At 40.1% G+C, this 27,261-nt stretch overlaps 1 protein-coding gene across 2 annotated transcripts; it reads right to left on the reverse strand.

Annotated features, from left to right (window-relative positions):
* Window positions 1-204: 204 nt before the first annotated feature.
* Window positions 205-25,411, reverse strand: LOC117539810 (calpain-15-like). 2 transcript variants are annotated; one of them, XM_034206143.1, is made up of 13 exons: window positions 25,279-25,411; window positions 23,872-24,056; window positions 11,619-12,666; window positions 10,850-11,058; window positions 10,325-10,508; window positions 9,115-9,338; window positions 8,781-8,906; window positions 8,302-8,454; window positions 7,325-7,486; window positions 6,080-6,300; window positions 5,711-5,844; window positions 3,732-3,910; window positions 205-2,802 (listed from the first exon to the last, which is right to left on the reverse strand). In XM_034206143.1, exons 2-13 carry the CDS (start codon window positions 24,030-24,032, stop codon window positions 2,625-2,627), a joined length of 2,979 nt encoding a protein of 992 aa, XP_034062034.1. In that variant the 5' UTR covers window positions 24,033-24,056; window positions 25,279-25,411; the 3' UTR covers window positions 205-2,624. The 2 variants fall into 2 exon arrangements, with proteins under 2 accessions (XP_034062034.1, XP_034062033.1); XM_034206142.1 differs by having other exon boundaries at window positions 6,074-6,300.
* Window positions 25,412-27,261: the final 1,850 nt, after the last annotated feature.

The following is a 27,261-nucleotide window of genomic DNA, read 5'->3' on the forward strand; positions in this document are numbered from 1 at the left end:
CTCGCGTTTATGTTGGCGCTCCGACACATTGCACGTGATTGGATAAGGGGCGGGAAATCTCCAAGCGGTTAATCAATCACAACAGCGCCGGCCAGCTAACTAATCAGACAGAGGGTGAAAAGAGGTGCTGCAGCACAGGCAGTATGAGACAAATAAAGAGTTTTTGAACATTAAAGCATGTGAACATGTCATAGTAGAGGCACTAAATGAGCATAATATGTCCTAAATAACAATGTAAAAAAATATTTCTTGTGATGTAGCTAAGTGGCTAACTTGTTTTACCAACAGATTTTATTTTTGGTCTGTGACGTAAATCGGGAGACAGTGGCATTCTTGGGCGAGATCTCAATAAAAGGTTTCAAAATCAATATATAAAACAGTAATTACAACCTATGGAAGCCCATTTCAGCCTCCAACAAATAAATATGATGATGAAAATGTACCCTTATGATGAAAGAAAAATTATCCTGATCAGTTTAAGGACATAATATAAAAATAATAACCACTTTGTACAGCAAGATAATGATTTTGTATCTCAAGAAAAGGACATATTATTGCAAAATTATGACACAGTATCTCAACAAATGTATAATAACTTCCTATATGTAAACATGAATTGAACGTTTTTCATTATTATAGAACATGAATTAATTGATTTTACTAGTCACTAGCAGGATCTTTTTCCCCAACCAAAATTCTTGAACTGGGCCAACATAAATTAAAAAGTTCAAAATAAATTAACAAAATAGCAAAATACATATAGAAATATAACAGATAACCCAACGATAAAGAGATATACATGTTTAATTTAACTGAGCACCACAACAGCTTTCAAACATTTGCATAGTTTTAAATTCTCTCACAATAATGATGTTTTGGATTTTATCGGCACAAATATTTTTCTTCCTTGCGAATTTTAAAGTAAAACATGACAATTCAGCATTTCAGCAGTTTTCAAGTTTGTAAAGTGCTAATGCTTTCACACAAAGACTGTCTCTACTTTAAAAATGTATTTAAACATCCTTCATTAAAGGACGTCCTACGAGTATAATGACGGAGAGACACTAAGGAGAATAAACACCATGTTTGTTATTACTGTGAATATTCTTTGCAGCCAGTTCAGACACAACTAACTAAAGTGAATCACTACTCATCTATCACCAGTGCAATTAAGACAGTGTGGACCTGAAGACCAGCCTGTGATCTGAAATGTGTGAAATATAAAGTGCATCATGTGTTTCTACATGTCTCTGTGGAGGAATGTGCAACTACTGTTTTTGGACGCAGAGCTGCTCTGAGGACAGAAATAAATAATCAATTTGTCAATCAAATCACTAAATTAGTTGACGCCTGAATTGATTAGGGAGATTAGGGAGTAACCGAAGTGGAGAAATCAAATGTAACGCTCTTTGATAATCCACACAATCCAGTGTAAACCGTTTTTATGGGGACTACTTTCAACCAAAGAAATAGTCCCTATGAAAAGTGATGGCAGTGGCACTTTTGAACACGAGTTGAAACCTTTTAGACAAATGATTTGGCCTATATATAATGCAATCCTCAATATTTTCTTTATAAAATCTCAAATTATTTTAATATCACTTGTATATTTGAGCATGTTTAATTGTATTCTGTGTTGGTAAAAGTGTGTTGCATTTCTTTTTAGTGAAGCACTTTGAGCTGCATCTCCTGACGTGCTCTAATGATAACATGTTATTATCTAATGTGTAACCTAACATAAACACAAAAAGCTGCATAACTGTTTTGTTCTCCCCATTAAGATTTAATAATACAAAAAAATATTATTTCTGTCTGGGGAGCTCTGACTCCAAAACGTGGGAGCTGAAACAGAACTCAGCTCACTAAATGTGATAACTCTTTGTAAACAAGTCCAACATTTAAGAGAAATGTAATATGGTGTATTTGGGTCACCTAAGGTTACAAACAAATAACCTTCGAGCCGGGGGAGGGGGTAATATTTAGGGGGAAAAAACAGCCTTATTATTTATTTTAGTGCAACAAAAACATTTGTCCTGGTGCAAGAAACACATTTATTCTGGTGATACAAATGGTCTTATTTTAGTGCGAAATGACAGTGTAATTATTTATTTTATTTTAATATTTAGGTTTTCGGCTGGTGACTTGTTTTTGTTATTTGTTTTTTTCAGTATTGCCAAGACATTTTATTTATAATTTAAATCTCAGATAATTATCCTTTCCCGTAGATTAAAAATGTGTCTTTGGGGATATTGAAAAAGAAATTCTCGTAAATGTGTTCCATGAATGTACATATGTATTCTCTGAGAATATCTGAGGGTTTTTATTCCAGTGAAACTTCTGATTCTTTTACCATCATTTTACCATTTTGATTTTGGAGAATATTTTTTCATCTCGCAAATGTATTTTGTAAATGTTTCACTGTAATCATAATTCAGAATGTATTTCACCTCCCATGGCTCTGTACTACATTTAGTCAATGTTTGACCTGAAATGATCCAAAGCTACCCCTTAGATGTTGGACTGTTCCTTTAAAGCAGCTGCCTCCCTGTTAAATCCCCTGTGTAGTGTGTGAAACAGATCTTTTATCTGGATCCTGGTGCTGTGGGTCAGAAGGGGCGGGGGAGTCAGAGGGGGCGGGGCTGATGCAGACCTGCTGTCTCCGGGCTCAGAGCCGGGCTGTGTGTTGCCTTCGAGGGACTCCAGTTCCCCAGAGAAGCCTGCACGGCCTTACGGTGAGCCAGCCTGTGAGTGATGGAGAAACCAGCGTTTCCCTCCAGCTGAGACAAAACCACCAGCACCTGCCTGAGAGAGGAACACCTTCACATGCACAGGAATACATGTTCATACATCTTATACAGTATTTATCACAAGTTCAATGTGAGCACATTCATGTAGCTCAATAAATCTAAACTGAGGAACTATTCACATCTTTTCCTGAAACAATAATCATTTTATAATTAAAAGAAATAACAATAATGTTTAACACTAATAAGTAACGGTTGTTGTAGATATATTTATAGATTTGATTTAAATTAAATACATAAAAAAATGATAACAGAAGGTTCGGTAACTGAGTTTACTTTAACGCAGCCTTAAAAACCAAAAAAAGACAACACACAATAAAGAAATATTGAAAATCTACGACCATATCTAGCCTTATGTCACAATATCAGTATATCATATGGATATATGGCCCAGCCCTAATTGATGTAGGTTATACAAGTTGAACTGGCTGGAGAATCTATTTAAATTACATGTAGACAGCGGAGGAACTAAATAGTATATCTACTCAATTACTTTTCAACATCTTTGCCTAAAACTTTAGGTAAATAATAATAATATTTAATAATGATACATAACAATCACAGTAGTTATATATTTGATTAATGGTATAATAATACAAGTACACCAATTGGGTTTGGTTCAGGGAATCGTAAATAAAGTATATATATACATTTATTTTAATGTAAAATATTTTGTAACTCAATTGAATGAGATTGAACTTGTTTGACAGGGCAGATGGAGAAACTCTTTTTAAGTTTCTATTAAGATTTATGAGTAATGATTCGATTAAACATCACAATATACACAGGAAGGCTCTTTTTCTTGAATCAATGTTTTGTCTGACCTAGCATTAGAGCAAACAGACAAACATAAGCCTTGATAATGTTTTCGAGATATTTTATCCTGTCATCTGTCCTGTCAGTTTGACAATAGATGTAGTTTGTAACCTGTGCAGAGGCGGGATGCTGTCGATGGTTTTGAGGCTGCTGCGCGTCGACACCACGTTGAAGCTGTCGCTGCAGTCACATGACACGTGGAGGTGATGTCTCGGGTGTCTGTTCTCCACCATGACGATAAGCCCCGCCCACCCATGGGTCAGGTAGTAACAGGTCATCCCCTCTCGACCCTGGGGAGGAAAGTATTTGGTAAAAGTACATGAAGCTCACCTTATAACAAATACTCACAGAAAAACTCCTGTGCATTCAAACCCTTACTATTGACAATGAAGTACAATGTTCTTAATGTTCTTAAAGTAAAAGTATTCATTGTGCAGTTTACTGTTCCTTCATTGTTTAAATACATTATGTTTCTGGAGTAACATTACTGCTGCGTTATAGCTGCTGGAGATTTTCTAACTCCTTTACATTCTGCAGGCCAGTTTCATCTGCAGCAATGCATCATATTCTATCAAATCACAATATGTTTGTATCTTTTCCTGTGAGGACCATGTTGACCAAGTCAACTTTTCAGTTTCAGGAGAATCTTCTTAACAAAATCGGTTTTCAATGGAAAGCAAAGTAAGAAATACCTTGAAATAGTTTTTAATAACAATAATCAGTGTTAGGATCAAAAATATTTGATTTGTCAACATTCTCTTGTACTAGAAGTAGTGCTTTACTTTGTTGTACAATTGTACTATCAGTTAATCAATAAGCATTACAAAATGTCCTCCAGATGGCAATGTAAACTGTTGTTGTAAATCGGTTAATGACCTTATCGTTTCTGTAAAGCAGTGGTTCTCAAAGTGGGGGGCGGAGAGGCATGCCAGGGGGGGCGCGAGAGACCAGGAGGAAAAATGGTTCTAAATATTATTTTTTTTAAATAAAAAATCATATCATTTGAAAAATTATTGATTCGAAAATAATATGATGCAGTACTATTACGTCTGGGTCTCTGTGTTTCATTAAAGCTCGGCTCTGTGTGTGTGTGGAACGAGCCATTTTGTGTGCGTGCGCGAGCGAGAGAGAGAGAGAGAGAGAGCGCACCGGTACCGGAGATCGTTGTTGTTAGCTTTTGGTGCTAGCGAGCTACGCTAACGGATATAAGGAGTTTTTTCAACAACAAAGTGGAGGAGAGTCCTCTCCTGTCAGACTGAGAGGCTCAGTGAGCTAAAGGACTCTGAGTGTTTAGATAGTTAACTTTAGTCTAAGTTATCTCAGTGGGTCTCAAACGTTTTGGTCACCATTAATGTAAACAATTATTTCCGAGGCACACGTTTATATGATCATTATAGTTATAAAAAAATAAGAGAATAAATGAAAAACAGCTATGAAATACTATATGACATTAAAACAAGAATAAAGTTTAAAAGGGTGATTTGTAAAATATCCATAAAGAAAAAGTAAATCTGTTAACAGTTCTGTTTAATATGGGTGTTGAGAGATGTATCCATAGATCTCTTCATTTTGCTCTCAAAGTGCACCAGATTGATGCTTTTAACTTCAATATTTAAAAATAAATCTTCCCGGGGGAGCTTGCCCCCGGACCCCCTTGTGTGAGGTCCACTCCCCACTTATAAAAATAGCACTTGACCCCTGCTTACACCTATATGCCGTAAGCTGATATCGAGCCTTCATTGTAACAGTCGCGGGTGCACTGTGTGTGTGTGTGCGTGGGGAGTGTTGCAGTAGAAAGTTCCACTGTAGCGACCGGTACATTAATGGGAAACCCTAAATGTTTGAGCACCCTCTATGAAACGTCAAGCTACCCCACAGCACCCCCAAAAGAAATCTCTGGCGCCGCCACTGAGCCTGACTATTTGTGTTGGGGGGGCCCGACTTTTTTTTTTCTCCAAAGGGGGGGCCTGACAGAAAAAGTTTGAGAACCACTGCTGTAAAGTACCAATAGTGCAATGAATTTTCCAGCATTGAAAGCAGTTTATTGTGTGTGTTAGGTATGTACAATAAATCTGAGTTGACAAACTGACCTCGTGTCTCTCTCCTTTAGTTTCGGTGAGCTGGATGATGGCGTCGGCGATGGTGTTGCTGGAGGCCGTCACCTGCTCCACCATCACCAGCCTGGAGCTGTAGACCGCCAGCATGTAGCCCGGCTCCTCAGAGGCTGGGAACACACAACATTAATACATTTAAATAAGGTGCTGCAAAACCATCATTCTTATTGACATTTAAACTGGCCTTGGTGGCCTAGACTCTGTCTTTTTAACACAAGTTCCTCTTCCACATTATTTATATATTAGGGACATTCAGATAGCCTGAGTCTGTTTTAACTGAGAAATATAATGGTTGAAAATCTGCCATTTTCTTGAAAAGAAAACCTCCTGATGTTGCACCCTTACTGTTCCCCTCTGGGGGGCTGCTGTGCCAGTGGTTGAAGGCGCAGCAGAGCACGGCGTACTCTCCCGGCTCCAGCATCACGTCGCAGCCCACAAACCTCCTCACAGAGCGGCGGCTGTGAGCCAGCAGGCGGCCGAGCGTGGGCGACCCCGTGCGGTTGTAGGAAACTCGGTACAACAACACACACAGATCCAGCAGGTGGCTCTCCGCTGTGTCCCACCGCCTGAGGACACAGGAGCAGAGACGGGTTCAGATCAAACAAGGAGCAGTCTGCGGTCATTAAAACATTTTTGCCTCAAAGAGCAATCATGAGAAATAAACCCAAACCAAGGAGCTGGAAGAGAAGGTAATAAAAGTCATACAACTAAAGAAAAAGTGGTTCGTTTTCTGTAAAAGGTAGGACTTTATAAAGTTCTACATTTATGAGAAAAAAAACCTCTTAGCTTATATTGTAAAGCAATCACATACTATTCCTTGTTTTTCCCAGTAAATGTAACACCTTCATCTCAGGGAATATCCAGGTCTTTGTTTCTTTCTGTCTTTTCTTTCTAATACATTTAAAATAAATATCATCCCCCGTCCCCTGCCGTCATTGCTTTATGGTCGACATATGGAACTGACTCATTACAAGGATTACATGTTAAGATAAATAGGATTCTTTGTTTGTCTGAATTCAATCAAAACATTTGTTGTATTTGTTTAAGAAGGAGGGAAAGGACGCTTATCGCTGTGGTAATATAACTTTATTCTCACTATGAAGAAATGTTGCTGCTTTTAACGACTTCATGACCTTTTTTTTTTTCACGAGGGCAAAGGATGAGGTTTTCAGAATTGTATTAAAGTATTTCAAAATGTTTAACTGCAACTATTGACTGCAAACAGTAGGTTTAAAAAAAGGAAATCATTTTGTTTGTGTTATTATTGACTCTATTGTCTATTGCCTGACTCTAGGTGATGTAAGGTGACCTTGGTAGTATTCACCCTTGGCTCCATAGATATTTTATCATAGATTTAGTTTGACCTGAAATGGTCTTGATACCCTGAAATAAAATGTGATGGGTTTGTTAAATGTGCATTAAAGAATGATTTGTTTATCAACTTGCTTAATGCTGTTTTTATTCTCCACCAACATTAGAAACTTGTAGAGCCCAATCTGACGTACTATAGTTCTTATTGTCTGAACGTACCATCTCTAACTGACTGAGGGGTATTAGAAGGGTCTCAGGTGAGTAGAGCTGTAGTCCTACCTGCTGCCCTGCTGGAACAGAGCCAGCTCCATGGCGGTCCTCTCCAGCACTGTGATGGACACCAGCGTCAGCGGGACGTCGGCTCCTCGGGGGAAAACACCCGGCGTTCTCACCTCCTGCCAGTCTGAATGAATCTTACAGATATCCACTGAGTCAAAGTACCTGCCGGGGTCAGACAAACACATAGACACGTGTAACGCAAAAACACATAACACACATTTTGGGGGTTTTCAAAATAAGGGAAATTCCTTATTTTTTTGACATGAGGAAACTATGGAAAGCCTGAGAAGCAGTTGAGGAGGAAAAAAACGTGGGGTTCCCCTTACTAAAAGTTGTCTCTCCTGTGTTTAACGTGGGGGAAAAAGGTTGTACGACAAATAGTTCTGGTGAATGATTATCATTGGCTGAGCCGCTTCGTAACTTATACTCATATTACTTACATTTGACAGCATAATCTTTTGAAATGACCCCTCTTTCATTGGTAAAGGAAGGTGGAACAAAATGTGTCTGGATATTGTTTTTAATGTAATTTCCCCTTTTTTGAAGGAACAAAAAGATTATCTTTTTTTTACCTTGAGTCATAACTTTTGTAACTGGATTCCAAGAATATCCTTTTTTCCCCCACCTCTCAGGGCTTCCTTAGCAATCACAGTTTTTAACATAGTTTGATCTGAAAATGTAAAATGGATGGACAGAACCTAAAAGATCACAGCAATAGAAAAGTACAGCGTTCTTTACTTCTGATTAGGGCTCAAAGATTTGGAACAAATAATGAACTGCAATTGTTTTAAATGTGATTGTAACTCATTTACAGTATGATTCACGATATTTGGGGGAATGATCATTTCTGCATCAGTATTTTAATTTCCATTAGAATATTTATATACTTCGTGCGATTTTGATTATTTGGGTATTGAACTGGTCCATATTGAAGGTCGTAACATTTTGATGAATTGTGCGCTCTGTTCTGGATCTACCTGATGAAATCCCAGAAGTCCATCCAGAAGAGGCCGTCCTCAGCTCTCTGGGCACAAAGCTGCCTCTTCAGGTTGGGAGGCCAGCTGGGCCAGTCATCGGCCCAGGATCCCGTCCAGGAGAAGCGGCCCCACGGGTTCCTCAGCTGCACTAACCTGAGAAAAAACAACAGATGTTAAAACACTATTAAAACAATTACATCTCAAAATAAAGCATAAAGAAGTACAGTGCAACCACAAGCTACATCATAAGCAAACTGTGACTCCAGTCTGTGGGGAAGCTTTCTTTTCATGGAAATGTGGGAATAGAGCACTGTTTTTTTTCAAATACCAGAGTTTGGTAATATCTATCGGGAGAGAAAAGTCAGTTTGTTGCATCTTTTTTGTTATTGATAATAAGCAGAACTATTTAAATTGAATACAAGTTGAAGGTACGCTAACTGGAGTATCATTTGACTTACTTGAAAACACTGTCTCCTCACCTGTGAGCGTCTACATCCCTCACGTCTAGCACAGAGTAAGCGTGTCTTGGACGTAAACCCAGGGACTCGTACTCCAAGTCACCCACCTTCATGTTACCACCCCCACAGGACGCCCCCATCAGGAAACTAGCAGCACAACAAACAGAGTCAAGATGCATCTTTAAGGGGGGACACTACAAATGAATAGGGCACAAATGCATATAATTAAATCTTATATTTAAATATGTTCAAACAAGCCTAAAAGAAGACATGTTATAGAAGCAAAATATTGGATCAGTGCATGTTGTTTTGCATGTAGTGTCTTGTCTTTTCAGAGTCTTTCCCCGACGCTCACCCTGCCTCTTTGGAGCTCAGCATTTTGGCCCAGATGAGGTCCGTGTCGATGGGCTCCTCCTTGGGGTTGGTGGTGCTGACCTGCAGAGCCAGAGACTCGCAGGGGGCCCCGGTGAGCGTGGACAGACCCTCGATAGCACGACCTGCCTGCAGAGCAAAGTAGGAGCCGTGCAGCTTGGCCAGAGCTTTTTCAATCAGAGCCACCCAGAGCTGCTTCCGCTGGGCCTGGGGAGGGAGAAGGTTAGTTATCTTCTGCACTGCAGCTTGAAAAGCACATTAGGGGACCAGCAACTGCATTAAGAGATAAAAGGCAGTGTTACCCAGAGGAATTATTGATGTAACTCATAAAAAAATAAATATATATACAGTATATAAGTACTGAGAAATAAACTTTACATTTAAGGTTGAAAACATGTCTCTTGATAGTAGTAGTAGTATAACCTTTATTTAGCCAGGAAAATCAATTAAGAACAAATTCTTATTTTCAATGACGACCTGGCAGGAGGCAAAAGGCTTCCTGAGGGGATGGGGTTGGGAGGAAGGAAATAAAAAGACAGACTCCAGGCACTACAGAACCCAGGAGACAACACAATGACACAGAGCAGAGATGACAGGCATAGCAGTTCAACATATAACATCTCTAAAACAATACTGCTGGGGTTCAATCAGTCATTCAAATAATATAGAACATTCATCCATTCATCCCTTCATGGCAATGCATACTATAGGAGAGGTCATTGAAGTGTTCTGTTTCTGAAGGTTGTGGTGTTATAATTGTATGAGGTTGTTTATCTTTCATTTACATTTTCACAGCTGTTTTTGCACAATGGGTACTGTACTTTCAAAGGGTTATATTATTATAGATTATTATATTATCCGGTAAGAGCATTTTAATGTTGTAGTTTGTTAATATGGATCCAATTTTAGATATTTGATATTCTTCTGGGGAGATAAGTAGTACAGTACTGCATTATATCATATGATTTACATTTGAAATAAATGTAGTGCAGTAAAAAGTAGAATATGTACATGTGTGAATATTTTGTGTGTATGCAAAAATGTTTAAAATGCATGCTCGTAAGTTGTCACAGCAATTGTGAATTTTCTCTTGTTCACTTGCTCACGGGGGACTCAAACATATCATGAATAAACTATTTGTTTGTTCTTGATGAATGAAAAGTCAAATGAGTATTTGGTGAAATATTTTTCACCTGAGAGAAGAGGAGGTGTCCGTTCTCGTCACACGGCAGCATGTCGTCCACCAGCACGGTGGTCCACGAGCCGTCTTTGCACAGACGCACCTGATAGGCTCCTTCTGCACACAGCGCGCGCGTCACCATCACCTTCTCCACCAGCTCGGGACGTTCAGCCAGAACAGCCAAGGCACTCAGGAACCTGTTCTCCAAAACATGCAGACACACCGTATAACTGACCGGAAGTTTAAAGTGAGACATTACAAGTAAAGACATCTTTCTTTTCTACTACTTTGGGTTATTTAGTTTCACTAACGTGTCTTTTTTTAAGACTAATTGGAAAGAAACATCCAACATTTCTACACCAGGCTCCGTATAAAAAACGACCATTGCTCAAATACAACTTTGAGGAGAGAAAAGTACGATGGGCTAGCAGAGTGAATTAATGATGTATTGTTTATTTTTGCTTACAATTTTATAAAGAGAGATTCAAAACAAGAAATACATTTGGCCTTGTGCATTCTACATTAACCGTGGGCTCACCAGCAGTTACCCAGAAGTCCTTGCAGGATGTCGGACGGACGAAGCGTTCGGAAGACAGACCACTTCACTGTGCGGTCTCTCGAGTTGCAGCAGTTGATTTCGTGAGGACGAAGCCACTTTCTGACCCGATGCTGGACGCTGTCGTCCACTGGGAAGCCCACCGACTTCGGACCGGGGGGGAAGCTGTCGTCCACAAACGTCACGGCATTCTGGGCGAATCAAGTCACAGAAACAAATACACCTCAACTTTGTTGTAGAAACAGAAATGTAATAGACCTAATGGTCCACTTTCAGATTCACTTGTAAACTGATTTTTGCATGCTTAATTTAGTTTGGCTGCCATTGTTTTGGGGAGTGTGTGTGAGAGAAACTCCCTCTGCGAGGAACTTGGGATTTTAGCCTTCAGACCATTTACATGCACAAAAACCTATAGAACACACTATAGGAGAGGGAAATCGCCAAAAGCATATAGGACCCCTTTAATGTTTTTTTATTGTTGCAGCTGGTAAAAATGTAGCTTGTTTTAATTACCTTTATACCGCTGGCTATTTTATTCAATACAAAATCTTCATCATATATGGGTTGACTTTATTTTGTGTTATTGAGTCTGCAAAGAACTGGTAAGTAATATTGTCAGATATATGTAGTGGATAGAAAAGTACATATTTATACCTGAGATGCAGTGGAGTAGAATATATAAAGCAGCATCATTTGGAAATACTCAAGTAAAGGAAGTTTGTACTTAAGTAAAGTACTCGAGTGGACAGACCTCAGTGCAGAAGCTGACGATGTTCTCCCACAGCTCCTTGGCCTCTCCTTCATCGCTCTGCCGCAGCTCCTCCACCAGCATGCTCTCCTTCCTCCCCGGGGACGGAGCGTGCTTCAGCTGCCCGCCCTGCTGCTGAGGAGTGTGGCAGGCCAGGCAGTGTTTGGCTTTGCCCACGTTAATGAGCGTGCACGCTGGACACGCCCACTCCTCCGTCCTGTTGACACTCTGGTGGAAAGATGCAGGGCCGTCCGGGGCAGGGGACAGCGGGGACATCTCCTCCTTCAGGATGCTGAGCCGCCTGCAGGGCTGCTGCTCCGGCTGGGTGGACAGATGTGAAATAGCGAACGTGGACGGAGAAGGACTTAAGTTGTGAGTTTGATTGAGGCAGCTTTCTGGAGGTGGCACCTCTCTGCGGCTGCAGGGGAGGGGGTTATTATGAGAGGAAGACCCTGCGCTGAGCATCGAGGAGGAGTTTGTGTGTGGAGATGAAGCTTCTACGGGTAAACTCTCTCCTCCGGTGGATATGGAAAGAGAAAGCGCGCCGGCTGCAGGCTCTGCTTGTTGCACAGTTTGATCGTCAGGCAGGAGCAGGGCGTCTGCAGGGATCTGGGGGAGAGACAGTTTGCGAGGCCCGCCACATGCGGAGCAGGACATGGAGGTAGGGGTGTTCTGCAGAGTGCACCTCGAACACTCCCAATGCAGGCTGCTTTTAGCTGCATCTTTTGTGTTTTGCTCAGAGTACGACGTCCTCAGGGGTCCGGAGCAGCTGCTGGAGCGCTGGGGCCGGGTCTGCTCCTCAGAGGAACGCCGGGGTCGCTCCAGTGCTCCACTGTAGAGACACAGAGAGCAGGACAGGCTGTCGGGGGGGTTGGCGAGTGTGCAGCGTGGGCAGGACCAGCGACCATCCTCCCTGCTGCCCCCTGGCTGCCACGTCCAGCGCCGGGGGGCTTCACAGATGGAGCAGCGGTGGGCGCTGGCTGCGTTTAGAAAAGTGCAACAACCACAAACCCACTGGCTCCTCTGCATGGGCATCGAACCTGAAGAGAAACTGCAGAGAAAACATAAAACTTAAGTCATAATAATTAAAACATTAACATTCCTCTGTTTTTTCTGTTCTTTTACATTTAAAAACACACATATATTTATATATATATATATATATATATATATATATATATAAATATAAATATATATGTAAAGGGGATTTCAATATAAAAAGATGAAAATGTATTTACATTTCAGAAAAAACTATAAAAGAGAGATCAAACTTAATTTAAATTTTGATTTCATATATTTTGATTTGGTTTGAACAAATGTCTTTCTACCCATGTTATAGAGATGGTTATGTAAAGTTGCTTTTTGTCTTGCTTTTGTTTGGATATTTGTTGTATTGTAAAAGGGCTATATAAACAATAGGAACTATATTTGTATGCATATAATCAATATCCTAACTGATTTACTTCAATTAGTTGATAGATCTCGCACGATTACGTGCACTATTCTTTTATATCTGTAGGAGCCTAAAAGCTTGTTGGTTATTGTTGATTGTTTGTACTTTGATCATTATTTGTTTACACCATTGTAATTGGTCACTTCCTGCGATTGTCACCTGGGTGTGGTTTAAGGTATGAGGTCCACCAGTTGGGTGCTGTTTGTTGACCATATGGTCTTGCTGTAAATGTTTGTTTATTTGGGTTATCAAATTGGATGGAACGAGATCTTCAGTACAGACTGTTCATTGGGAACGAGTCACAAATATCAACCAAACGTAGCCGCGACTTCATTCACTGGGGGTTTTGTCGCTACCATACCATTGTCCTCACTTATTGTTGAGAGCTTTTCTAAATCTTGTCTCTCTAAATTCTTTTTTTTTTTTACTTCATTAAAATGGTTCTTTAGTTTTTACTTAGTCTGTGCTGCAACATCTAATGAATTTACCCTCTGGCATAAACAAAGTCTCATCTTATTTCATATTGATAAAGAAGTGTCTTGAACTCATGTAACTGTGAAATCCTGAGGGGAGAGAAGAAAGGAAAAGCCGGGAAGACGAAATATGAATGTGTGCATTAACATATTTCTGTACCCTGTGGTGGAAATGTAATTTCATGAATATGGAAGTAATACAAGAAGCTGCACGACAACAACACTAACTTTTCCTCTCAGATCATATAAAATGATTTCTTCAGCGTTTTATTATCAATCAATCAATGTTTATTTATATAGCCCAATATCACAAATGTTACATTTGTCTCAGTGGTCTTCACAGTGTGTACAGAATATCAGTATGACAATACGACACCCTCTGTCCTTAGACCCTCTGTCCTTAGACCCTCTGTCCTTAGACCCTCACATCGTACAAGGAAAAACTTCCAGAGAAAACCCAGTTTTTTTTCATTACAGCCTTTTCACCATCGCTAAGATCAGTTTACAGCATGTTCAGCTCTTTGTAAAACACTGCATTTGGTGCAAACACATCTAAGATTTATGTTGCACATTGTGCTCAGGCTGTGAAACAGATTATCTTTGCATCCAGGGGGAGATTTAGACTGGAGCGACATCTGTGTGCACGCTGCCCCACATTGTCTTGCCGCGTTCTAAGTAGCTTTGGCATGAAACCGGAGACTTGCAGCTTACTGCAGAGCAAACTGTGAGATGCAGGTGTTCCTGATGCAGAGCTCAGCCAGTGCTCCTGGCAATGAATGAAGCAGAGAAAGAGTTGCTATTGAATGAGAGTTTATTTACAAACTAGCTTCAGTATTTCATAGTTTCATAGTGTCTCAGGGGGCTTTACAGTGTGTACAGCATACGAGACCCTCTGTCCTTCGACTCTAGCAACGTACAAAGAAAAACTCCCAAGAAACCCCACAAGTATTGGGGAATAAATATAAGAAACCTCAGGGAGAGAAGCAGAAGAAGGATCCCTCTCCCGGGATGGACAGAAGTGCAATACTGTAGGTGACATGATCCAGATGCAATCTTTAATACTGGCAAGAAACAAGAGGAGAGAAACCAAAACTCTTTGGATGCTGAGTTAGTACACATGCATTGTTGGGACTTGAATGCATACAGATAAAGAGAAATACAAGTATAAGAAGAGAGGTGAAAGTCGAATGTCCCCCAGCAATCTAAACATATAGCAGCCTAACTACGATAACTATGAGCTTTATCAAAAAGGAAAGCATAAAGGGGCCCTATTGTGCTCATTTTCAGGGTCCTATCAGTAGTGTCTCCGCTGGGACATGTCTCCATGCTTTAATGTTCAAAAAGCTCTTCATTGTTCTCATACTGCCTGTGCTGCAGCACCTCTTTTCACCCTCTGTCTGAAACCAGAGCCCAGTCTGCTCTGATTGGTTAGCTGGCCGGCTCTGTTGTGATTAGTTAACCGCTTATAGATGTCCCGCCCCTTAGCCTAGTAGGGCCTATATATAAATATATACCCCTTGATATTGTAGTACACAAGCTACTGGAGCCATCAGCCTGATATTTCCTGTGCTAATATATGAGGTGCAGGGGGAACTATAGTGCAAGTGATCAACAACTGGTCAGTTTGCAACCTTGTTTGTCTGGGGATTAGGGATTTCTTCTGGTCAAGAATTGCACGCCATCTGTGTCTGGGCTGTAAGTGTGTCAGGTTTTGTCCTGTGAGTGTCAAGCCAAAGATAGTCTTTCATCTTAATCTCTGCAGCAGCTATGTGTTTATTTTTTTATTTTGTACCCACAGCTAAGGTGTCTTCCATTGTTCATCCTATTGAGAGATTTCTTTTGTATATTGATGCAATACTTAGGTAAAAGTATATGGAGCTAATTTCCTACCATAACTCCACAAACAATCTAAACAGGTTTTACAAATGCCTCATGATTCACTAACAAACACAATGTGGTTTGCAAATACAAAACACCATCTACAAACTAATGCATTTAGTTTTGCAAAGAAAAAACGTATCTATCAAACAAACACATAACATTTTTCTAATAAATCATGTTTCAGAGACAAACTCAGCATAGGTTTTACAAGTAGGGGAGACCAGGGACAGTTGTAACACGGGTCGGTTGTAACACCTTCAATATCTCCAATCACAAACAAGCTAGAGTGATGAAACTCACTCTGCACATGCGCAGTTAGATGGTATTATCGCTGAGAAAAAAAGGAGCCATGTTTGAATTTCTCGCGTAAGAAGATATCAGCAAAAGTGTGTTTCTGAGGTAAATTATTAACTACAATTATATGATGTATTTTTTGGATACTGTCTTGAGTTCAAATGTCTAGGAATCCAAACTAGTATTATTAGAATCACTGTTTTTTAAGCTACAAATATAACTAGCTAAATATGGGTCAAGCTAGCAATCAGGCAAGACTGGTGGTCCTGGGATGGTTGTCACGGGACGGTTGTAACATGGCACATTTACAATGATGGCTCATTTGCTTGAATGATCAATTGTTCATTCAAGCATACAGTTGTATTGTTGATTGGTGTGCATTGTCCCTGTACAAATAAACAGAATATAATACTGTACAGTCAGTAGGCCTAAAGTGTGTGCGTGTGTTTACAGTATGCCAAATGTCAGAAAGAGGAAGACAGACAGGGGAGTGCCACTTGCTCTGCTGCAGAGGGCCTCAAATGAAGTTGAGAAGGGCAAATCATTCAGGGAAGTGGCAAAGTCCCTGGATATATGCCATGTCACCCTGTACCGGTTCCATACAAAGAGGCTGAGGTTGGAGAGTCAGGGATCACAAACACCCCAAAGAGTAGGCTACTGGACACCAAAGAAGGTGTTCTCAACAGAGCAGGAGATGCTTTTGAGAGACTACCTGATGGAGGCAGCTGATTTATATTATGGTCTCAGCTCAAAGGAGGTAGGTCTACATAATTAAGGTAGAAGCACCTCTCAGAGAACAGTTTAATCCTTCACAGAGGATGATGCTGTGTGTGTTATCTGTTATCCTCATTGTTTGTTGGAGGATGTGTGAAACCCCATTCAAATCTTGTTGCCTTAGAATTTGACAGCGTTCCCTATGTGTTGTCATGTAGTGTGAAAAAGGCAACCATTATTAACATGTTACAACCGTGCCTGGCATGTGTTACAACTGTCCCTGTACACAAGGACAGTTGTAACAGTTGAGTTTTTTTTAATCTTAAATACATTGTTTCAGTAGCTGACATATTGATAATGTATAATATAGCAAAATGGCTATTCTATTGTAAATGGTTTTTTACTTATTGGGGAAAAACCCCAAAAGTGTTGCAACTGTCCCTGGTCTCACACATTTTTTGTACAACTACAACACTTTTTCTTCTCACGGCGGAATATTACTGCCAAAAGTCACGTGACTCACTCACGTGACTTTTGGCAGTAATATTCCGCAGGGGCCGGCACATGCATAGATATATATATATATCTATGGGCACATGCTCCACGGCAGCAGGGGCGCTACTGAGTCCATTGGGAAGGCGGGAGGTTGAGCAAAGCATGGAACAGCCCTTGCCAGCCTGATGACAGCGGGACCAGCTATCCAGGCCAGACTCTAAAGACTTTCCAAGGTGTAAAATGCTGCTGCCGGAGTACTGACTGGAAGTATTGCTGATATTATGTCTACCATCCTCTTAAAGTATAAAGGTGTTTTAACGCTTGTTCAAAATAGCAGAGAAACATGCATTATTGTACTCAGGAGGGGACATTGACAGAGGATTACTCAAAAAGTACACAGTAAAAGTACTTCCTAGTACTTGTGGGACTAGTACTGAGTCCAACAGTGTCAATCTCACGAAGAACTAATGGAAACAAATATTTTTTTCCCTCATCAAACTTAGCAGACTTGTGGTAAAAAATATTTGTATCACTCATTGAATATAGCAGGAAAGAAAATGAAGAGTGCAGAATCGCTGTATAGTTTAAATCTCCTTAGTTACAATGTTGTCCATTTTAGACAAAGGCTTATTATATTTACAGCCCTAATAACATTAATGTTCTGGGCTCAATATATGTGTCTTGGCTGTTTTCGTTGTGATCGCTAAATTCACCTTGTTCAAACCATAGGTTCAAACACTGACCCAGATCGCTGGATCGCTAGAAACACTGCTGTCATCAGGCTGGCAAGGGCTGTTCCATGCTCTGCTCAACCTCCCGCCTTCCCAATGGACTCAGTAGCGCCCCTGCTGCCGTGGAGCATGTGCCCATAGATATATATATACAGTGGGGCAAAAAAGTATTTAGTCAGCCACCAATTGTGCAAGTTCTCCCACTTAAAAAGATGAGAGAGGCCTGTCATTTTCATCCTAGGTACACTTCAACTATGAGAGACAAAATGAGAAGAAAAACAATCCAGAAAATCACATTGTCTGATTTTTAAAGAATGTATTTGCAAATTATGGTGGTATTTGGTCAATAACAAAAGTTCATCTCAATACTTTGTTATACACCCTTTGTTGGCAATGACAGAGGTCAAACGTTTCTGTAAGTCTTCACAAGGTCTTCACACACTGTTGCTGGTATTTTGGCCCATTCCTCCATGCAGATCTCCTCTAGAGCAGTGATGTTTTGGGGCTGTCGCTGGGCAACACGGACTTTCAACTCCCTCCAAAGCTTTTCTATGGGGTTGAGATCTGGAGACTGGCTAGGCCACTCCAGGACCTTGAAATACTTCTTACGAAGTCACTCCTTTGTTGCCCGGGCGGTGTGTTTGGGATCATTGTCATGCTGAAAGACCCAGCCACGTTTCATCTTCAATACCCTTGCTGATGGAAGGAGGTTGTCACTCAAAATCTCACGATACATGGCCCCATTCATTCTTTCCTTTACACGGATCAGTCGTCCTGGTCCCTTTGCAGAAAAACAGCCCCAAAGCATGATGTTTCCACCCCCATGTTTCACAGTAGGTATGGTGTTCTTTGGATGCAACTCAGCATTCTTTCTCCTCCAAACACGTCTAGTTGAGTTTTTACCAAAAAGTTCTATTTTGGTTTCATCTGACCATATGACATTCTCCCAATCCTCTTCTGGATCATCTAAATGCTCTCTAGCAAACTTCAGACGGGCCTGGACATGTACTGGCTTAAGCAGGGGGACACGTCTGGCACTGCAGGATTTGAGTCCCTGGCGGCGTAGTGTGTTACTTTCTTCACACCAAGCTGCTTACCTATTGCAGATTCAGTCTTCCCAGCCTGGTGCAGATCTACAATTTTGTTTCTGGTGTCCTTTGACAGCTCTTTGGTCTTGGCCATAGTGGAGTTTGGAGTGTGACTGTTTGAGGTTGTGGACAGGTGTCTTTTATACTGATAACGAGTTCAAACAGGTGCCATTAATACAGTTAACGAGTGGAGGACAGAGGAGGCTCTTAAAGAAGAAGTTACAGGTCTGTGAGAGCAAAAAATCTTGTTTGTTTGTAGGTGACCAAATACTTATTTTACCGAGGAATTTACCAATTAATTCATTAAAAATCCTACAATGTGATTTCCTGGATTATTTCCCCCCATTCTGTCTCTCATAGTTGAAGTGTACCTAGGATGACAATTACAGGCCTCTCTCATTTTTATAAGTGGGAGAACTTGCATAGTTGGTGGCTGACTAAATACTTTTTTACCCCACTGTATCTATGCATGTGCCGGCCCCTGCGGAACATTACTGCCAAAAGTCACGTGAGTGAGTCACGTGACTTTTGGCAGTAATATTCCGCTGTGAGAAGAAAAAGTTTTGTACTTGTAAAAAAAAGTGTTGTAGTTGTACAAAAAATGTGTGTACTTGTAAAACCTATGCTGAGTTTGTCTCTGACACATGATTTATTAGAAAAATTGTATGTGTTTATTTGATAGATACGTTTTTTCTTTGCAAAACTAAATGCATTAGTTTGTAGATGGTGTTTTGTATTTGCTAACTGTAAAGGAATATTTTAGTCTGATGTCTTTGTGTGCTTAGCTGTCCTGAGAAACTTCACATGAGTGACTACTCTTTTCCTGTGTGGGGGAAGGGTTTACTGCCCGAATGCCTTTACAGACAGAGCATCTTTGTTTGTTCATCTGGAATCGATTGGGGTAAAGGCCCGCGTTTCTAGGCTCCGCCCCTTCTCAGAGACCAGGTTCGAGCGGTTCCGTCTTTGTGTGGGCAGAGTTAATTTGGCAGCTTGCATTAAATAGTGCGAGTTGCTTTGTTAATCCTCCGGCCGTTTTGTCTCTCAATAAATATCAGTGTATTGACTAAGGCGAATCCAGTTTCCCTCATTTCATGATTGGCTCAACATTGCTGCAAAGAAGTTTTACTTCACACTAACCACACTGTGTTTGTTAGTGAATCATGAGGCATTTGTAAAACCTGTTTAGTTTGTTTGTGGAGTTATGGCAGGAAATTAGCTCCATAAAAGTAGCAATACTAAATTGTAAATATATTCTGTTCTAAGTATAAAGCCAGCATTAAAAATCTTGAATTTTCAAAAGTATTGGCATCAAAGAATACTTCACGTACCGAGAGTAAAAGTACTCATTAACTGTGTGTTTTGGCCCATTTCAGCATCATATATTACAAATGACTGGATTATGATTATGGATGCTTTAATATGTCTTTTACAGCCAGTAAAGGTGAGGTTGATTTGGAAATACGTTGTGCCATATCTTATCCCTATAAAAATATATTAAAGTTGATTTAGTGATTTGTTGATTTACATGTTGTATTAGCTAAAAATAAGAAATGGAGAAGTAACTTGTAACTAAAGCTGACTGATAAATATATAGTGAATTACGATACTGGCTTCCAAAATGTAGTTGACTACAAGTATAATGGAGCATAAGAAAAGAAAATACTCAAGTAAAGTTCAAGTAAATGTATTTTCTTGCCTGCTGCCTAAAGAAAGAGGATGTCATGTGCTGAATAGATGGTAAAGCCCCCTTACATACATAACAAATTGGTACCCAGTAAACATTTCTCTAATCGACTTCTTATTGAACGCTTTTACATTTTTATTGTATTCTTATTGGCTGATCATCTAATTTGGACTTTTGATATGATTGTTTTCCATTGTTCCTTATTAATTGCTGTTTATATATTGATTCTGTATCGTGTCATCCTTTTCTTAATGTGTAAACTGTATAGAATACATTTATCTTTATACTCTCAGGTTTAGTGTCAAATATGAAAGACTCAAATGTCAATCAAATGCAGTGTTGATGGGAAAATAGATAAGGACTACTCATGCATGTTGGGGAATAATTTGCTTAGGTATTCAACCTTCGACCCAGTTCATCGTTTTCTCTCTTTAGTGTCTCTTTTCCCATGGCATAGTTCTACGGCCTTGGGTATTGCTGCTATCTCTCTTTAGGAGGGGCAGCTTGGGAGCATTGTTGTTGCCAGCTTATGACCGAGCACAATCTATCATGACATCTAGAGGTCCTTCTTTTTAGGAACGTAGGTTCCCTGGCGCACATTCTTTTCTATGGACGACAGCTCTAGTTGGATTCAGGGTCCATATTTGGTGCACCAATTTAACTAGTTAAAACCTGGAACTACAGAAGAGTTCTTCAGAATTGATTGTGGCATCTCTACCGTGTGGTCAACTCCGTGACGTCGTGTGAATTCTCCGGCCGAAGCTCCAAATAACCGTCAGTGTTTGCCATCAAAGCTCCAGCTCTCCTCGTGTCTCTCTGAGTCCTGACTCCATCAAAGCTCCAGCTCTCCTCGTGTCTCTCTGAGTCCTGACTCCATCAAAGCTCCAGCTCTCCTCGTGTCTCTTTGAGTCCTGACTCCATCAAAGCTCCAGCTCTCCTCGTGTCTCTCTGAGTCCTGACTCCATCAAAGCTCCAGCTCTCCTCGTGTCTCTCTGAGTCCTGACTCCATCAAAGCTCCAGCTCTCCTCGTGTCTCTCTGAGTCCTGACTCCATCAAAGCTCCAGCTCTCCTCGTGTCTCTCTGAGTCCTGACTCCATCAAAGCTCCAGCTCTCCTCGTGTCTCTCTGAGTCCTGACTCCATCAAAGCTCCAGCTCTCCTCGTGTCTCTCTGAGTCCTGACTCCATCAAAGCTCCAGCTCTCCTCGTGTCTCTCTGAGTCCTGACTCCATCAAAGCTCCAGCTCTCCTCGTGTCTCTCTGAGTCCTGACTCCATCAAAGCTCCAGCTCTCCTCGTGTCTCTCTGAGTCCTGACTCCATCAAAGCTCCAGCTCTCCTCGTGTCTCTCTGAGTCCTGACTCCATCAAAGCTCCAGCTCTCCTCGTGTCTCTCTGAGTCCTGACTCCATCAAAGCTCCAGCTCTCCTCGTGTCTCTCTGAGTCCTGACTCCATCAGAGCTCCAGCTCTCCTCGTGTCTCTCTGAGTCCTGACTCCATCAGAGCTCCAGCTCTCCTCGTGTCTCTCTGAGTCCTGACTCCATCAAAGCTCCAGCTCTCCTCGTGTCTCTCTGAGTCCTGACTCCATCAAAGCTCCAGCTCTCCTCGTGTCTCTCTGAGTCCTGACTCCATCAAAGCTCCAGCTCTCCTCGTGTCTCTCTGAGTCCTGACTCCATCAGAGCTCCAGCTCTCCTCGTGTCTCTCTGAGTCCTGACTCCATCAGAGCTCCAGCTCTCCTCGTGTCTCTCTGAGTCCTGACTCCATCAAAGCTCCAGCTCTCCTCGTGTCTCTCTGAGTCCTGACTCCATCAAAGCTCCAGCTCTCCTCGTGTCTCTCTGAGTCCTGACTCCAATTGCTTCAGAAGTTTCCCCCACAATGCACATATTAAAATAACACTGCATAGAAGTATAGACCTGACATTAATGAAAGTTCATGTGCTACCTGAGTCATGTGACTAAATCACTTCAAATTCTCTTGTTTTATAAAACTTCATCATTCGTTTTTTCCCCCGACACTACTGTTGATCCATTAAGATCATTATGCAACAAACTTAATGTAAAAATTCCCTCTGGAGATATATTTTCCGAGACTCTTGTCTACAGTGCAGCCATCAGGGGTTTCCCTGGTCGCCTTACACTTCCTGTCAGAGAGTAACCTGACTCCGGATCAGTCAGTCGGAGGCCGGGACAATGTGGCAGCAGAGGAGACTCAAAATACACGACAGCACATTAGACAGAGACGCAGTAATAATTAATAAGGCTGAGGTTTACTTTATATCGAACAACTGATCAAAGATTCATGAACACATTCTGGAGCACGGGACTACCAACCAAATGTAGGATATAAATTAAACATCCATCTGAATCAGCCTCCACAATAAAGGTGCAATGTGTGGAGTATTGACATGAATAACTTATTGTTTTTACACGCAGAGTTAACAAACTAACACAACTGACAGCCTCTGATGGCCTTTAACCTGTTATATATTACACAGGGTTGAGTAGTAACAGATAGCATGTATTCAAGGATTAGGTCATCAGATTACAACATGTAAACAACTTGTTTTAAATGTATGAATAAAAAATGTGCTTTGTAAAATACAAGTTGTACACCTGGAGTGTGTGCCTCTAGATTTTGTAAGTGATATTTAATTTGATCAACAGTAATGCTAGATATGCAAAAAGAAATATAAATCAAATATCAATATTTGTGAATGTTTGTGCCATATTTGAATTAGGTAGTATTAGGTGCAACATATTACAAATATTTGTGCGTTGATTGCAAATGAGCAAAAATATAGTTTGGAAAAGATGTAATGAAATTAATGTTTGTATTGATCGATCCACGGATGCAGCTTCAACACGTTTTCTTCCACTCCCCAAGATCTCAAAGTGACATTTAAAATATATATATATATATTCTAAAATAGCTAAAAAAAGTTTCGTAAATACAAAAAATGCATATATTGCGAAGTTGTACTTCAAAAGCTGACATTTTGTTGAATTTCTTAGATAAAGTGTTCCTCTCTTTGCGCCTTGGAAGTAGGTGCAGCTGTGCCAGTAACCAAGTTCTACTCCCCGTGAAACTGTTTTAAAATCACTTGTTGCCGACAGGTTTCCCTTTTCTTCTGTCTCTTAAGCAAATGAGTGCACGAAAAGAGAAACAGACACAAGTCAAATAAACAGACAACTAAAATCAAGACCACATACGCAGCTTATCTTTTCATTTTTCATTTGATCTAATCATTCTAATACAACAACATGGCCACCTGTAATAAAACTAAGTGGTGCTTGTGAAAATGTTTTTATTTTGTATTTGTGTGTACAACAACAGCTTGTATATCTAAGTTTGCTGTAGGCTTGTGGTGCATTTAAACTTTTTGTCCGACTTGCAGGCAACGTACTGTAAGGCAGTGAGCTCTTTCAAACTAATGAGTGTCAGAGTCTTTACCTGCGCTCTCTGTGCCTGCTGGGTCTGTGGCTCTGTCGAGGGATGGAGGTGCTCTGGCTGCTCCTCAGACATCCCATGACAGGGGAAGGGGGCAGAGCGGCACCCCGGGGGGCAGATTCCCCCTCGGCCTCATCAACAAGGGAGGAAGTAGAACCTCCCATGCTGCTGGCTCAGGAGGAAGCGCCCTGAAGGAGGAGGCAGAGGGAGAGTTTGAAGTGAGATCAATTATTCTGATAATGGAGTACAGAAATGTTTGCAACAAATAATGTAGAATATTCACAGAAAAGTGGTTGCTTTGTATTTGGATAATCAATAATGTAACTTTTCATGCAAAAATGTAAGAAAAATGCAAATCTCAAAATGGGGATTAACTGCTTTTCTCATTGTTGTATCATACTAAAGTAAATATGTGTGACAAAACAATACTTTTAGAGTGATCACCTTGGACATATTTCTCCTTTTTTGTGCACAAAACAACTAATCGATAAAACTAAAACATATTCAGCAGATTCATCGATAATGACAGTGATTAGATTTTGCAGCCCTAACTTGTTTTTACAGTCAGTAAATGTGACTCATAAAAGATGTCATGTGTAGACATGCAAGTAGCAAATATTTTCATTGTTGCTTAATTGGTTTAATTAATTAATTAATTAATTAATTAATTAGCTGCTTGAATTAGAAAAAAAAAGAAAATAGTAAATGACTGTTTCTTTTTGTCTTTATCTAAAAGATATTCAGTTTGCAGATGCGTGAATAAAGAAGACAAATATTGACATTTAGGAAACCAAAACCAAATAATTTTGACTTTAAAAAAAAAAGACTACTCAAACTGATTAGTTAATTATCAAAATAGTTGGTGATTATTTGAATAATTTAAAGACTAATCGATGAATCGACTAATGGTTGCAGCTCTTGCTTCCGCTCCCTCCCTGCTCACTCCACAGTTTTGTCCTTGAACAAGGACTTAAAATGTGTGTGATACCATCAGGAGCTCCAGCTTCAGATGTGTGTGTGTTACAGACTCACAGTTCAGAAGACAAATGTTCTCCATCAAAAATGTCCTGTATCATAATAAAGATACAATCTTAAAGCATTTGTCACATACTGTATATCTGGTTTTTCATGCATCTGCTTCTGCATGACTAAAATCAGTACATTAAAATGTAAGACTCAAAAGTTGAAAGTGAATAAATACTCTGTGTGGTTTGAAGAAAGCATGCAGGCTGAGTGAATCCCTCTGCACCTCAATGCAGATGCTTCCCTGCTGGTAGTGAAGTTCAAATAGACTTTAAGGTAACCTGGTGCACCTGCAGTACAGCTGGTGGCTGCGTGGGAAGCTGCAGAGCGGCCGGCAGGAGGACGCTGAGACACAAAGCAGCGCAGGGGAGAGTTAGTGAGACTTACCCGACTGCAGACAGGACACTCAGTGCACCAAGGAGAAGAATATTCCTGTCAGCTGCCTGAGATCTCCATGCATCCTCTTTCATTTAAGCCCGATGTGCACAGTCACCACTGTTCTCCTCTCACCATCATAGACAAGCCACTGGGAATAAAACACACTTCCTGTCACATCATTCACAATAAAGCTGCTTTTGACAGATACGGTTTGCAATGAATATAAATGCATGCTTTTGATAGGCAAACAAATAAAAATGTTCATGTGAAGTGCGATTCTGTCACGAACTCATCATATATATTTGTTGTGATCTTTTAAATATCATTTGGAAAATCAATTGATCTAGCTTGAAATATGTTCTTCTTTGCACTTTTACACTTCATATATGCTTTGTTGACTTTATGTTTTTAATTATTAATCAATTGTTTATGTTTTTATTTGATAATCTATTGTTTCTGTTGTTTTATTCTAATGTTATTCATTTTTGAACTATTTCTTAGCTATCAGCAACTCTTTTGATAATGTATTTACTATAACTTGTTTTACAAACAAAACTGGGAAAACGTTTTTGGTTCCAGCTTCTCAAGTGTAGATATTTGCAGTTGACATAATAGGGTCAATATAATATGACACATACAACATTTTGGGGTGCTGGTTGGACAAAACAAGCAAACTGTGGACATCTACATTGTACCTAACAATAATATTAAAAACTACAATATAAATGAATACAACATTCTCACTATTTTTCACACAGACAGACATGTGTTTATTGTTTAAGGTTCCCTCTGCTTCCGGTCCTCGCAGTGGCTGACTGTGGCTAGCTTCACTGTGCAGCTCTGAGCTCTCTCCCTTAGCCCGCCGCCGTGGAGAATTACCTTTGTTTCCCGGGACATCTGTAGGACGGAAAGGACACCGGGCAGCAGCAGCCGGGACGTATCGAAGATGAATATCTTCTTCCCACATTAAGTTCCAGCATAATGGAAGCTACATACCGAGACAGTCGGTTCAGTTACATTTCCCCACCAGACTCCATTATAAATATAGTAATATAATATTGCTTGATTTATACATGTGCGTACATTCTGTAAAACATAAATTAAAGTTTGTCTTAGGAATCATTGCTGCTTTCTTTTTAATTCGGCATAGAGATAACACACCAACCACTTCAAACACGTATAACAACATTAAGTAAATAATAGCAGCACTACTTAATTTCCAGGAAAATATCTTTCAACATTCCTAGGTTTTTAGCAATGACTATGGTTTAGTCTTTGAACTAACAATGTTCCTGTCAAATGGTAGGCTATACATCTCTGTTCGTCATACTGTACTTATTGGAAAACATATGTGTACATATCACAAAAGTGGTTGAGCAAAGTAGTTTGAGGTAGTTTATGAATGTTCTTACCTGCTCATTTTAGTTAACTTAGCATTATGAAGCTTAGTTGCTTTTGAACCCATTTAAAGTTGTTTCGATTCGGAAAACGTTGCTTCTTGTCGTAGTACATAGCCATTATTGTATTTAACCAATGTTTACACCAACAAATCTAAGTTATAGATTAAGTTTTCCTGGTTTGTGGCAGAAATAAACCGTTAATTGTTTGTCTACCATTTTGAAAGCCTATTTAACGTTCACGTTCAACAAGAAGTAGACAGGCGAGGGGAACCAATCAGATTCGACCAAATACAAAAAACTCTTTTTGAAATTAAAACATTTGTATTTTGCCATTTTCTTGTTGTTTTAAAAGTTGTTTCCCTTACATATGACTTTAAGAGTATATGAACGTCAAAAAATCAACAAAAAGACAGGCTGAATCATGCAAACAAATAGTAATGTACCCAAACGTCAAAGATCCACCTGGAACAACTATAAATACAACACAAATAAATGTTATTGAGGAACATTCATGTTACAGTAACATTTACTACAAGTTGATTTATTTAGTTTAATACCAAAATGTATCCCTTAAAATCGCATCTGTAAAACA

This window comes from Gymnodraco acuticeps, unplaced genomic scaffold, assembly GCF_902827175.1.
Source record: "Gymnodraco acuticeps unplaced genomic scaffold, fGymAcu1.1, whole genome shotgun sequence".
Classification (NCBI taxonomy): domain Eukaryota; kingdom Metazoa; phylum Chordata; class Actinopteri; order Perciformes; family Bathydraconidae; genus Gymnodraco; species Gymnodraco acuticeps.

Coding starts and splice junctions, on each gene's coding strand:
- LOC117539810 (XM_034206142.1), bottom strand. CDS start 24,032: ATGGGAGGTTCTACTTCCTCCCTTGTTGATGAGGCCGAGGGGGAATCT. Junction 12,667..23,871: donor AGCAGGCACAGAGAGCGCAG/GTAAAGACTCTG, acceptor TTTTCTCTGCAG/TTTCTCTTCAGGTTCGATGC. Junction 3,911..5,710: donor CTAAAGGAGAGAGACACGAG/GTCAGTTTGTCA, acceptor TTTCCTCCCCAG/GGTCGAGAGGGGATGACCTG.